Source organism: Cryptomeria japonica, chromosome 8 (assembly GCF_030272615.1).
Source record: "Cryptomeria japonica chromosome 8, Sugi_1.0, whole genome shotgun sequence".
Taxonomy (NCBI): Eukaryota; Viridiplantae; Streptophyta; class Pinopsida; order Cupressales; family Cupressaceae; genus Cryptomeria; species Cryptomeria japonica.
The window spans coordinates 171,257,633-171,270,927 of NC_081412.1; the positions used below are offsets into that span (position 1 = coordinate 171,257,633).

Sequence of the window (13,295 nt, forward strand, 5' to 3'; positions counted from 1 at the left end):
CGCTATATATCCTCAATTAACTAGTTATCACCCTCCCATCAATCGACAGTAATATATAACCTTCCTTATGAACCTTGATCATCAATGCTTAATGGAATGATAATTGGTACCGATCAGATCTGCTATGATTAGTGCAATGTAATCAATGTTGAATATGGATAGAGTACCTCTGCTGTCTTTGATATGACGGCGTACACTATGCTGCTTAATTTGTTGTTTTGATTTCAGGCTGTTAATGTATGCGATAGTATACTGTATTGGTCTGATAAGACCTTCAATCTATGAATGCTTGCCTGATGTGTAAGATGATGTAGTGATTCTATACAATCGTTAGATATGGTTGGTTATTTGCTTTATCTTGTGACTTATAGCAAACCTGATAGGCGATGTGTCTGATATGTTTAACTGGTAAATGTGCATCCAAAGGTCAAGGGCTGTTTACTCCAGGTGAGCGAATCCACAAAGGATGAATAAGAAGTAAAAGATGTTCCATATAGGACACTAAAATTACACTAAGTCTGGTTGCCTTCTCTGGTTTATACCTTTGTCTTCTATGCAACTGGAAATACCTTAATGGCAGTCTGCTATGCTCCTTTGTAATGTCCCCCTTTGGGACTTACCTTAATTTAGTCCTAAGTCAATAATGAGTGTTTTCTGTATGTATACATAGCACATATATCATGCCTCAAGAACACTGCTGCCCCGAAGTGTATTTTAGGTTGTCGCTGTGTATTAACAAGTGGTCTATAACAGTAATATGTCCTTTCTTTCCCCGTGTCTGGTCAATGCTGATTGCTCCCTTAACGGATTCCTCTTTAACACCAATTTATCTTAGTCTCAGAGTTCTGGCAGTGAAGTCAGTTCTGAATTCTCTTCCTATATTTCCCTCCTTAACCTTTCTTTCGTCTTTGGCACGGTCTATCAATATCTTTGAATAGATACATCCCCTTCTTGCCCACCTTTCATCGCACCTTCTAGTATTGATATTTGTTAATACGTTGCCTTTCATCACCACGTATTGCAAATCATGACTCCTCCCTTAAACGTATTGGCTCAGTTGTTACTCCGTATCCTTAATCTCATTGTTTATGTCTTGGTCGCTTTTGTTAATTTGTCTATCTTTCAGTCTCCCCTACTAATCATATGTTAGCTATCGACTCTCCAATTTCGTCTCTTTACAGATGTAAACAATAATATTATTAATAATATAATATTATAACATTGTTTTAATAATAATATTTTTATTAATATGTAATGCTTATAATGATAATATTGTTTTGCTCTATTTGAATATTTTTAGAATATTATTATTAATGAATACTAATTAAATAATGATATCTAATAAATAAACAACTATTTAATAATTAATCTTTCATTAATAAATATTAAATTAATAATAATTATTTAATTCAGGTTTTATATTCGCTCTTCTTAAGTGTGGTTTAAGGAGAGCATAAATAATTTATATTGTATATCTGTTCTATTAATGGCATTGAATACGATATTATTCCAAATAATACTTATAATGTATTTTGACAATTCATGTTTATATTTTATATTTATTAAATAACACGTTATATGGTAAGTGTAATATATTCAATATATCTATTTTATGTTTTAATAGTATTTTATGGTAAAACTTCTTTAATAGTTAATATAATATTAATAATTGAAATATGAACGTTACATTAAAATAAAACAATAATAATAAATAATAATCATAACAAATAATAAACATTAATAATCATATATTAGAGGAAAATCGTGAAGTCTCATAAATGAGACGATTTTCCAATATCATTAAATGTTAATTAATAAATGTTTTAATTATCGTATTTATTTAATCCAATGTCCAAGGGTTATGACACTTTTTAGTTGTCAAAGAAAACTCCCAAGACACAAGTTGGTATAATGATCAGCCAAAGGAGTAAAGCCTTAATGTGTATACTTTTTGAAACAGGAGTGCTAGACATGTTCGAGCAATCTAGACCTATATACTTGCAGATGCCATGAAGAGTCTTATCTGTCTTCTCACAACTATAAGATCCTCCATCTACCATTACAAATGTCTTGCAACCCTAATCTGATTATCTTATGCAATTTAGCCCTAAAGCTAAACAATAACCCGCTATTGCTTTTGCTCAGTCTACAAGCAGTCTAATACGCAACTCTTGTCTCAACTTAATTAAATCCTTGACTTTTGCTTACTCCAAGGATTAATTCCTTTTCCACCAATCCATTTTGAATACATGTTCAATACTATCCTTCACAGCATTTTGTCAAACACCTCTTGTGTCTTGAATATGCTTCCTATTTGCATACGTATTTACAAGCGTATTACAATTGCATTTGCTTAAAAGTTTCTAAAGCCTTTTCAACAAATCCATTTTGTGGATTTACTGTTATGGTGGCAAAGGGATTGTCGAGCTTTTAAGTGGTTCTCAAAACCATGTTGGGTCCCGACACTGAGAAGCACAAAAACATTCTCAATAGCAATTGTGCACGTGTATGCAATTGTCATCGCAAGACAATGAATACGAGGTTAATCAACTCCACATGATCATATATCTGCTTTGACATCTTCATAACCTTTGCTTTTAATCGTCTTAGGAGTGACATATGTCAAAGAACCATAAGTAGTGTGCAATAACCCATATGCCTTGAGTTGTTTTAAGACTACACTCAAGGCAAAGTCAAAGACTTTGGGGTTCCCACATTCATCAAGAAGGATATTCTCAAGCTTCAAATCCCGATGATAGACACCTCAGCAATGACAGAAGTCTACAGCATGAATGAGTTGTTGGAAATACCTCCTCGCAATATCCTTTCTTAGCTTTCTTCGAATACACTAGAAGGCCTTCATTAGATGATCATCATGATGTGCTTGGGGATGATATTGTTCTGCATGAGGAAGCTTTGCCATCCAGTTCAAGGGCACTTCCATTGAGAAGCTTTAGTCAAAGGATAAATTCATAAAATATTTATAAAGGATTTATAATTTTCTATGATGATGACAGCTAATGGATCATTGTCTCATATACGACAATACAATATGCATTGTAACGCCCTTTTGTTCTAAAACTAATAGAAAAACTGCCTTTGAGTTTTCTAAATTCACTTTTGTGTGGTATTGAAGTTTATTTTAAAAATTTATATTTATTTAATATGTTGAGTTTTTGCTAAGTTCCAAGTCCAAGTCAAAATTTTGGACTATTGAGTTTTTGCCAAGCCCATAGTTTTTGAAATATGCATGGGATGGATTTCAAAGGATCAACATTGGGGTAGAAGAATCGTAAATGATGTGTGAGGAGCCCCACATATGGAGGAAGAGATTATTTCTAGCTATACCCCTATCCTAGATGAAAGACCAATTCCACAACTTCCGTTTTGAGAAGGTGGCATAAGAAGCAAGCTTATTGGGGAAATCAAGCCCTAATGCATTCCAAGAGAGGATTGTCATGGCTTAACTATGAGGAGGTATAGGGGTGCTTTGCCCCCATGAGGCAATATGTTGTTGGGCCTTGTAAGACTACATAAGAGAGTTTTGTCTAGAAGGAGGTCCGAAGTTTGGTTCCTTTACGTTTAGCCTTGGACAAGAAATATAGCTTTCCAAAGAGGAGGGTAGCTAGAGAACAAATCTGAAAAGAGCTAGGCTTATTTCGATATTTTCTGAAGCATGAGTTGAGGCTGGAAGAATTGGGACAGCTTGCAATGTCAAATTAAGGATGTTACTTTTGGTTTTGCAGCTGACCCCTTTAGAGGTGCTAGACACAATTGGTTGTTATGAGAGAGGGAAAGATCATTTCTTCCATTTCTTCAACAGCTAGATCAACCAAATCTCTGGAAGGATTAGACTACAATTCTAGTTCAATTTTTGGCATGGGGGCAATTCTCTTTTCTTCTAGATACATTTTATAATGTTTGTATCTATCTTTGTGGTTTACGAGGTCTGCTTATGTACCTCGCTTGAGAGCCTTTCTCTATGTCCTAGATTTCAGGTCTTATTGGCTACTGCATATATTCAGTTCATAGGCCTATGGTTGAGCAGGTAGTGATGGTAAACCCTTGCCAAGTGACCTTTTGATGTTAGATGCACCTTCAGTACAGAATACTTTCATGATTTATTGATTGCTTCCATTCAATTCCCTCTATGGATGATCTGGTTCATAATGGGTTTACAGTATCTAGACTAACACAGATAAGAATGAGGTTGAGGATCCTTGAGTTGAGTGAGCTTGAAGGCAGCACTATATTCATCAATGTTGTTACCTGTTTTTATAAAGCATAGGATTGCCAAAACTCAAGTATGGAAATTGGAACCACATGCAAACTCGAGTGGGAAGATCTTTGTTGGGTTTAACACTGGTGACTAACGCTTCATGAATAAACTAGACTTTTAAATAAAAAAAGGACCCCCTTGGAAGGTGTGGTCTCTCTCTTCTTTGCTAAATAATATTTGCCATAGAATATCTCTTTCACATCATGAGTATCTTGGAAGGTGTGGTCTCTCGCTTCTTTGCTAAAAAAGTTTTGCCATAAAATCTCGTCACAGGATACGGCGATTTTCATGGATGAGGTTCGAATTTAATCGAATTTCAAACTTCTATAAAAAAAATCGAATTTAATCGAATTTCCTCTATTAAGCACTGCTATCCGCCTCTAAACACAACTCAGCTGGTCGTGAGTATTCTTTGTATATGTTTTGTATCTATTGGGTCATGGGTGTCTGCAACTGCTGGGTCACCCTCAGATTTTCTCCAACAAGGGTCGCTATTCTGATAATTTATTAGAAGTATACATATATTTAAAAATAAACAAAATTATAGGAGGCGAATTTTATCCGAATTTTTTTTCGAATTTTTCCCTTGTCGAATTTCATCCGAATTTCATGGCTGTCGAATTCGAATTCGAATTCGAACCTTGTGACTTAGAGTATATCTACAAATCCAGTGAGCTTACCATATTCATGAAGACAATGCTTGATTGTTTTAGGAAATTTGGTCTTGTAATGTATCAGAATGTGTGTTGATGAAGGAAACGGAAAAGAATCTCACGGCATACTTGAGAAGGGTCAGAAAAATGGATTTGACAAATATCAAAAGCCATGGAGATGGCCATGTCATCATCAAAGGTAGACGGAAGTAGCAATCAGCCTGCTAGCAAAGGCGTTCGCAGAGGGGAAAAAAAGAAAGGTCACCACCAAGAAAGAAGATGGAGAAAGTGGTTGATTCAGGCATTGAAGATCCTGCACTTTCAATCTTGGGCTTCAGGTTGAATAATAGATGTTACGGGCATTTTATGGCATCATGACCATAGAATTAAGCTCAACTGACAATAAGCAGTTGTAATTTAATTGACTGTTAGGAGTTTCTTAATAGTTGACAATTACAAATGAGTTACAGAATTCAATCAATGATAGATGCTACAAATATAATACAGACATGAGCATAATGATGTAGGATCGTGCGCTCTTCTCTTGCTATATTGTTTATTCCTGCATTTTAATTTTTTCTTTTTACCAATTTCATATGCAACGCAAAGGTTGTGGTTCTCTGGGGTTGGGGTAAGAGTTCAGGAATGAAGATTTGAAAACATCAAGATTCAAGAACAAAGGAAAGAGCTTAGACATCTATGTAGGAGAGAAAATTTTCAGATGAAGTAAAAAATATGAAGTTCCAGAACAAAGTTATCGCCTTCGAGGTTCTCTGTTTTGGGGAAGCAATTTGATTTCATGAAGTGGCGTCAGGTGTCTTGTGGTGTCAAATTTCTGCTGAAGAACAGATTTCTGTGTTCAGTTTGAAAAGTAGCAAGGACAGTCAAGTACCATTCAAGCTTGTTTTATGGTATTCTCTAGTCAGAACTACAAGCCTTTCCTTTATCAGAGATATTTTCAAGAGTCCACAAGTAACGTTTATGTTCACAAGATTGTCGTTCTGAAGAAACCTTGAACAGAGAAAACAAATTGACTTTTAAACTTACACAGACAATTTGGAAGAAAGTGTCATAACAGGAAGTAAAAAAAAAAACTAGTTTGTGATTTATTTCTTTAACCAGCAAAAGTTCAAAGTTGGAGTTTTCCAGTCTTCATTTTCCCATTCAAAATATTAATAGTTAGAAGTTCGTTGTCATCAGATTTAACCTACAACAATGTCAAATCAAAACAATCCATTTCTCCTGGATACTTGGATTATTTGTTGTCATCTTATTAGTCTCATAGGATCTTTCTCTTCTGACAGGACTAGGTTTTCCCCACTCTGGAGCGACCCCTAATTTTTGTTCATCAGAATGACTTTAGTTGTATTTAGTTTGTAGTTTCTTTCGAACTTCCTTTTGACCCTATCTTGCTATTGTCTCTTGTTGTATTTCGAAGACCCACTGACCTATCCTTCCCATTTGTGGACATTAATATAGTATTTTTTCTTACTTTCTCAAATTTTAGTCAGCTAACTACAATATTTGGTAGAGTACAAAGGTAGCTATATTTGAGTACAGCAGTCTAATTCATACTATAGAAAACCTGCTAAAAAGTACAGAGACGGTTGATCTTGAGGATCCATATATCCAAAATAAAAATAACAATCCCCAACTGCTACTGAAAAGATAAAGATGTTCAATGCTACTGAAATACTTAGCCCCAAAGTTTTTGCAGTCAAAGTATGCATCAAAAGCCTAATGTGCATTGAAAGAAATATACAAAAGTTCAGATCATAGTGTTGACAATCAAGACTTAATGAGTACTTGACAAGCTGATTTTAACTTGGATTGAGATGGACGAAGTGGAAAAATTGGTCAAAACTCAAAGAAATGGCGATTCTAAAAGCACATAGAATTCTGAGTTGCAAAGTTCACACAAAATAAGCAAAAATCAGGTTTAGAGTGAGAATGAGTAATGAAACAGAATGAGTGTAGAAATGAATGGAAAAAAAGGTCAATGTCATTTAAGATATATGTGATCTTTTACTTTTTTTTCTTTTTTTTTCTTTTATTGTTTCATGAGTTTTTATAAATGCATTTTCATAAGGCCCACTGCCAAACTTTGCAACTTGGACAATGGAAGCTGCAAACTCACACCGCAGGTCCGCAGCTCAATGAGCACTCTAAAAAAAACTGACAAGTTTCAACGCCATGCCTCAAATAGAGTAAGCAACTTCTTATAGTTCTCCCTAAACTGGAGGACACTCACTCTGGCAACAACTGCCAAACATAAAAGATGTCAGATTTCGGTTAGCAACCATAAATGAGAAAGCAAGGGAAAACAATCTGATTGTGATCATTCTTAGCATTCTCTATCCTCCATTTAAAACCATGTTAAAACAATCAGTCAAACTTCTGACGATGTTAACAATGCTTTTGACAAGTTGTGCAAAAGCTCCTATGCAAAAAAAAATTGTATAGAGCAGATTGGGAAGATTGGCATCTACAACAGGTAATTCTACCTACAAAAACGTAAGGTTTGACTTTGATGATAAGATAGGATACTGAAAGAAAAAGACTGTACAAAGAGAATATGCCTAGAAAATAAGAAAAAGCAGTTGAAGCCCAATAATAATCAAGTCAACATTATTCAACAGGAGACTGAAGATTCTATATTATTATATATGACAGCATCTGCTCAGATACATGCAAATGACATACTCCTAAAGTTCCTGCAGCATAATTCTAATCGAGATACCCATGGGCCATACCAATATGTCATAGAGAAAATCAAGCCAACAGTAATTCAAAACAATCAATGTTAGAATTGTGAATGTCTAATATTTCATAGCACTTAAGATTTTACTGTTCTAACTAAATCAAATCTAGAGTAAGATCAGAATTATAGTATACGACATGTTTTCTTAAACAAAGTTGTTGGATATATAATTCTATTTTCAACTCTTTCCTCCACAAAAATAAATACATAAATCTATCACTTCAAACAAAGAAAACCATAATTCAATTTGCAAAGAAGTAATAGGTACCAGATTACTATAGGAAGATGCAACTTGTGGATGGATCAGTCCAAAACCTTGTTTGGCTTCCTCCAAAGCTAAAAGAAAGTAAGTCTCTGCTTCATTTGACTTCCCCTGAAAAGTTTCCAGTGGAATCATGATGTCCAAAAAAAACTAAAATAGTAATATTATGTGGGCTGAAAAGACATCAAAAAAAATGCAAGCATTTTGCTTAAATCAGTCAAGCTATGCATCACAATTTCCTAACTCGCAGATGTCTAATAATTGTAAAATTTATCTGTCTAATAATTGTAAAATTTATCTCTGTCTAATAATTGTAAAATTTATCTCAACATATCCAGAAGATGTCCATACTTCTGAAAACAATGCATGTCCCTTATTAGTGTACTCCCTCCACCTTCTTGCATGTTCGTTTGTCATCACTTCTGCAAAATCTGCATTGTACAGGCTACCTTCAGACATAGAAGCTTCCCTTGATCTATTCATGCCATCATTTGTTTCAGTTTCTGCTACCGCATTTTGGATGCCACCCGCAAACATCAAAGCTGCAGTCAAGGAAAATTATAAATAAACATGTGTGTGAACCTAATGAGTAGCTATCTTACATTTTCAAATATTTGGGTTTATTCATCTGTTGCAGTATTGCCCACCTTATTTTCAGATGCATTTTGTTCTGTATTTTATTTTCTCATGGGAATAAGTCTTGAGCTTAAGGATGTTAGTTCTTGAGGGACTATTTGAGGATTGTTTGGATTCTGGGATTAGTTGTTTTTCCTTTGTCTTCTCGTGGGAATGAGTCTTGAGATATGAATGTTCATGTAAAGAAATTCTCTTAAAACAGAAGCCCCTAGAATAATTGACCAGATTTCGTGCATTGCAAAAATTATGAAACTCAGAAAGTTCCAAATTAAGTTGATCCTTTGAGAGGAATGTCTAAGAATTCTGAGCATTAAACGTTTCTTTACAAACATTTCATTTCAATTGAAAATCAAACAAGAGCAACCTTTGAATAGAAGACATAAGTGTCCTGGTTATAAATTGATCTTAGTCCCATTCCAAGGAAAATAACTTTGATATAAGAAGAGAATTAAGCACGTGCAAAAGAAAAATAGACAGCTATGTGAATAAGGTCAAAATTAGTATAATAGATCAGAGGAAATAAGGAAAATTAAAAAATTTCAGAATCTTAAATCAGATTTGCACATAATGGAATGCAAATCAAGGCAAATAATCTTGAGTTACAATCTATTAATAAAAAGATTAGAATAGGAATCCAACAAAGAAGTATGGCTATGGAAATCCAAAAGCAATGCTCTTAGAAAATACAATAATACAAAAAGAATGGTCCTTGTGTACGCGAAATTCAAAAACTATGACAGCCTACATATCAGGGTGAGATTCACAAAGAATACAACAGTTAATGCAAACCCCAAAACTTCGTGTGCATCCTAACAAATCAATTCAAATCATATTTAAATTTGTTGAAACTCCTGACATAAATTATCTACCTCAGAGTGCACTAATTACTCATGTCATTTCAAGAAACTGTCAAACAGCTATGGACAGAATCTCCTGATATTTTCAAGCATAAGAGGAAAATCAAAGTTGCTTCAAACGAAGTATGAACAAAATATGTGTGTTTGGCAGTTGTCAAATGGGATGAGCACAAGTGGTAAATCAATGTGGAGATCCATGTTCAAATCCCAAGAGCCATGTTGCATGTTCATATGTATAAATGTTAACTGTTGAGTCAGATATATTACCACATTCTGAGTATGGCATACCCCAACAAACAAGGCCAGGTGCATGTCCTGGACGAATTAAATGGAAGACCTCAGTCATGGCATTTAAGACAAAGGACAATCTGCAAGGAAAATTTGGCAATCAGACACACATACAGTGGGTAGTGATATTTATGAGACTTGTTGTACGTTAGGGGTGTACTTAAATTTCCCATTTTGAGGATTTTTCTATAAGGTGGATCATTCAAAAAAAATATTCTCTTTATTGTTAGGAAAAAATTTCATACAACCAAAGCCAACAAAAGTGATAAGGAAGATATAGCAAGAGAATCAGCTGTAATCCAGGACATGGCCACAGTGGAAATAGTGCAAGGGGAGTTTGCAAATGCAGGTACTCCTCTTATGGATGTGGCAGATGATTTGATCTTGACTACCATTTCAAACATATATTTGCCAAAATCTCAACTTATATTATTCACCAATATCTTAAATTTAAGAGAAGCAACAACGAAAGGCTAAGTTACCGGTTCGGGTTCAAAGAACCCAGTATGCCGGTACGGCAAAATTTTGGAAAGGGGTTTGGGTTCATTTGGGTTCGTTTGGGTTCGTTAGTACAAAAACATGTAAATTCTTTTTTTATATATATTTTGATATTTGTGAAGCCTATAAGCATGAATTAAAAATTTGCATGTCACATAGCATCATATAAACAACAAAACAAACATCAGTCTTCAACTCCTCCTCTTTGATCTTGGAAGCCAAATTTTGTTCACCCTTTCTTCAACCTGCCCTCATAAAACATATGTTTGCAACACAAATGAGGTGAAATGAGTGAATATAATGTTTTAGAAGTCACTTTTAGGATATAAGTTTCACTTTTTAGCAGGCGGAATTCAAAAAAAAATTAAAATTTGCATATAATTTTCTTTATTGGGTCGCCCAACCACCTGGGTTTGACCTGGGTCTGCCTAGGTTCGACTGGGTTCGACCCGGGTTTGACTGGGTTCGACCAGGGACGAACCACCTCTGGGTTTTTTGAACCCTAGTCGAACCCAGTCCGAACCGGACCCGAACCAGGAACCAGTTCGAACCAGGACCGGTACCAGGGGGGTCCAATGGCGAACCCGGTAACTTAGACGAAAGGCATATGAGAAAGGATTCATTCATATTGAAAGGAGCACTCCTAGACCAATCACCCTTTGAAAGTCTGCCAAAATAACAGAGGAAAAGCATAGGAAACTATTAAGGATAGAGTCCACACAAGAATCAGCAACAATGTTTGAGCTTGAAAGTGTTACTTAGGCACAACATATTTTCAATTTAATGTTTCTACGATGCTTAGTCCCTTTGACCTATTCTTTTCCATTTGTAGATGTTATTACAAATTATTTCTCTTTCTTTTCCTAGGGTCATCATCTTATTGTTATTACATATTTTTCATATAAATACAATTTATAAAGAGAAATTTGTGAGCTAGTTCAGGACTCCTTTCCCATTGAATATATAAGTAGGGAAAACCTTAAAAAATATCTTTTTTAATGTCATTTCCTGATACAAGACTGAGAGCTGCAACTGTAGGATAAATCATACCTAAGATTTACATATAATAGTCATAGTATGATACAATAGTCATTTTTATTAGCTTTTTTATTATATTTTGAATCTTTGATAGTGTGATAGTTCAAAAAAGCTAAAAAATAAAAAATATTATATCAGATGCAGGATATAATCGTAGCACCTTTGCCAGCAATCCAACTACCAACAATAGTTGTGTCACCAGCAATAGCATTGTCGGCAATACCATCGATGGTAGCCCCACCTCCACCGGTCGTGCCACCCCCAACAGTACCATCAATGCCAGCCTCACCACCACCAGCCATACCACTGCTAATAGTACTTCCACCACCAACTGCGGAACAACCAATGCCAGCCATGCTACCACCTCCAACCGCACTTACACATGCACTACAGTGGCTGAGGAAGCCACCAACATCAACAATTGGTTGGCCTTGTTAGGGGTACCACCGGATGCCCCTCCAATAGAGTCACCAAGATTACTCTCGGAGTGTTGGGAGATAGGACACAGAGATTGATATGGAAGTTGACACTCAGTAGGGTGAGCATTCATGGTCACAGCCTATTCTGCCACCTGCAGAAATTACCAGGGAGACAGTTCAGCCATATGCATAGCCAACTCCCACTGTAGTTCCGCAGGCTCCTTCTAAGGCTCCACAGTTGCCAGCCCACACCTGTAGGAGAGGAGTCGTCATCCAGTGAGGTTGATAGGATTGTTCTAGAGCTGGGCCAACCGAATCCCTATAATCCTATCGGCACAATATAACGCTACATTGGAGATCTGCAGTCAATGGCTAAGTTTATGGATACAGAGGGGGACATCACTTGCACCCTTGATATTGGCTATGATCTATTAGTAGCCAATGAGGTGGAGCGAGTTCTAACATTCATGAAAGTGGGGTATTGTAATATCCCGTTCTGTTCTCACCTATGAAATAGAGACAATTACTTTGCAAAGATCAATTGCAAGAGACGTCCTTCCTTCAAGTCTCAATATTATTTCTATCAATTAGCGTACAATTAATAAGATTTACATGATAATATTGATCAAAGAATAATAAATATACTGAATATAGATCACTGCTATATCTGATATAAACTGATGACAATTATGCAAGGATGATCTGGTTGTTAGCCTTCTTTGATTTGACAATGGAAGTAAGCTATTTGTCCTCTAATCGCCTATAGCAATGAATTGCTATTTCTGATTACAATCAATAAGCGTATGCAATGTAGATATGATGATGGTTGCTGTTTCAGATTTGAATATATATACTTGCAACTTCTGATACAGATGCTATTTCTGAAAATCCCTTTTGTTCATGCAATCACGGTGTCCACCACTCCTTACTCTAGCTGCTGTGTCTGATGAATTGGTAATATAAGCAGATTGATGATCACACTCGATGGTGATAGGTTGCCTTTTCTGATTGTAACTTATATACGTGCAACCTGAATGGGGCCGTTTCAGATGTATATTTGCTTGGTACGTGCACCCGATATTGGGCCTTCGGCCTTGCTCACATGAGCTCCTCCAAACTAGAAAATAAGGATAGATATACAAACATTCGACGACTTGCAAAAAGATTTCGGACTTGGTTTTATATTCCTTCATGCCTCTTCGAAAAGGTGTTGAGACTCTTCTTTCAAGAGTTTGAGTCTCCTCATCGTGCGTCTCTTTCTTAACATGGCTTAGTTAGCATAAACCGATGGCTTTACAATGGACTTAGCTTTGTTTCGATTCTGACCTCGAAAGTGCTGATTAAAGGCTCAAGGAATATTCTCAAACACTTTGCATACAACCTCTATGCTTGCGGGTTTGTGTATCAGTTTGCTAATGCTTGCTTGAAATGTTGTCCAATGCGATTTAAATGCTTTCCAAATGATTACTAAGATGTCTAGGCAAAGAACTAAAATGTAAGTGCATTTCTTTTGTCTTTTTGAATGCATATAGATGACCCACACAATGTAAATATGCACCTATAGCAACTAGACATTAATTCAAAAGTTGGCATGCAGACTGTTA

At 35.7% G+C, this 13,295-nt stretch overlaps 1 protein-coding gene across 4 annotated transcripts in view; it reads right to left on the reverse strand.

The window, feature by feature from the left end:
* Nucleotides 1-13,295, reverse strand: part of LOC131050633 (uncharacterized) — a 312,685-nt gene that overhangs the window by 268,225 nt on the left and 31,165 nt on the right. For all 4 annotated transcript variants that reach the window (XR_009358716.1, XM_057984836.2, XM_057984833.2 and 1 more), the window contains exons 3-4: nucleotides 8,307-8,497; nucleotides 7,962-8,066 (exon numbers count right to left, since the gene is read on the reverse strand). Coding sequence is in view for 3 of the 4 variants with exons in the window: in XM_057984836.2 (XP_057840819.2) it covers nucleotides 7,962-8,066; nucleotides 8,307-8,497 (296 nt within the window). In the remaining variant the exon portion in view is untranslated. The remainder of the gene's footprint in view (nucleotides 1-7,961; nucleotides 8,067-8,306; nucleotides 8,498-13,295) is intronic.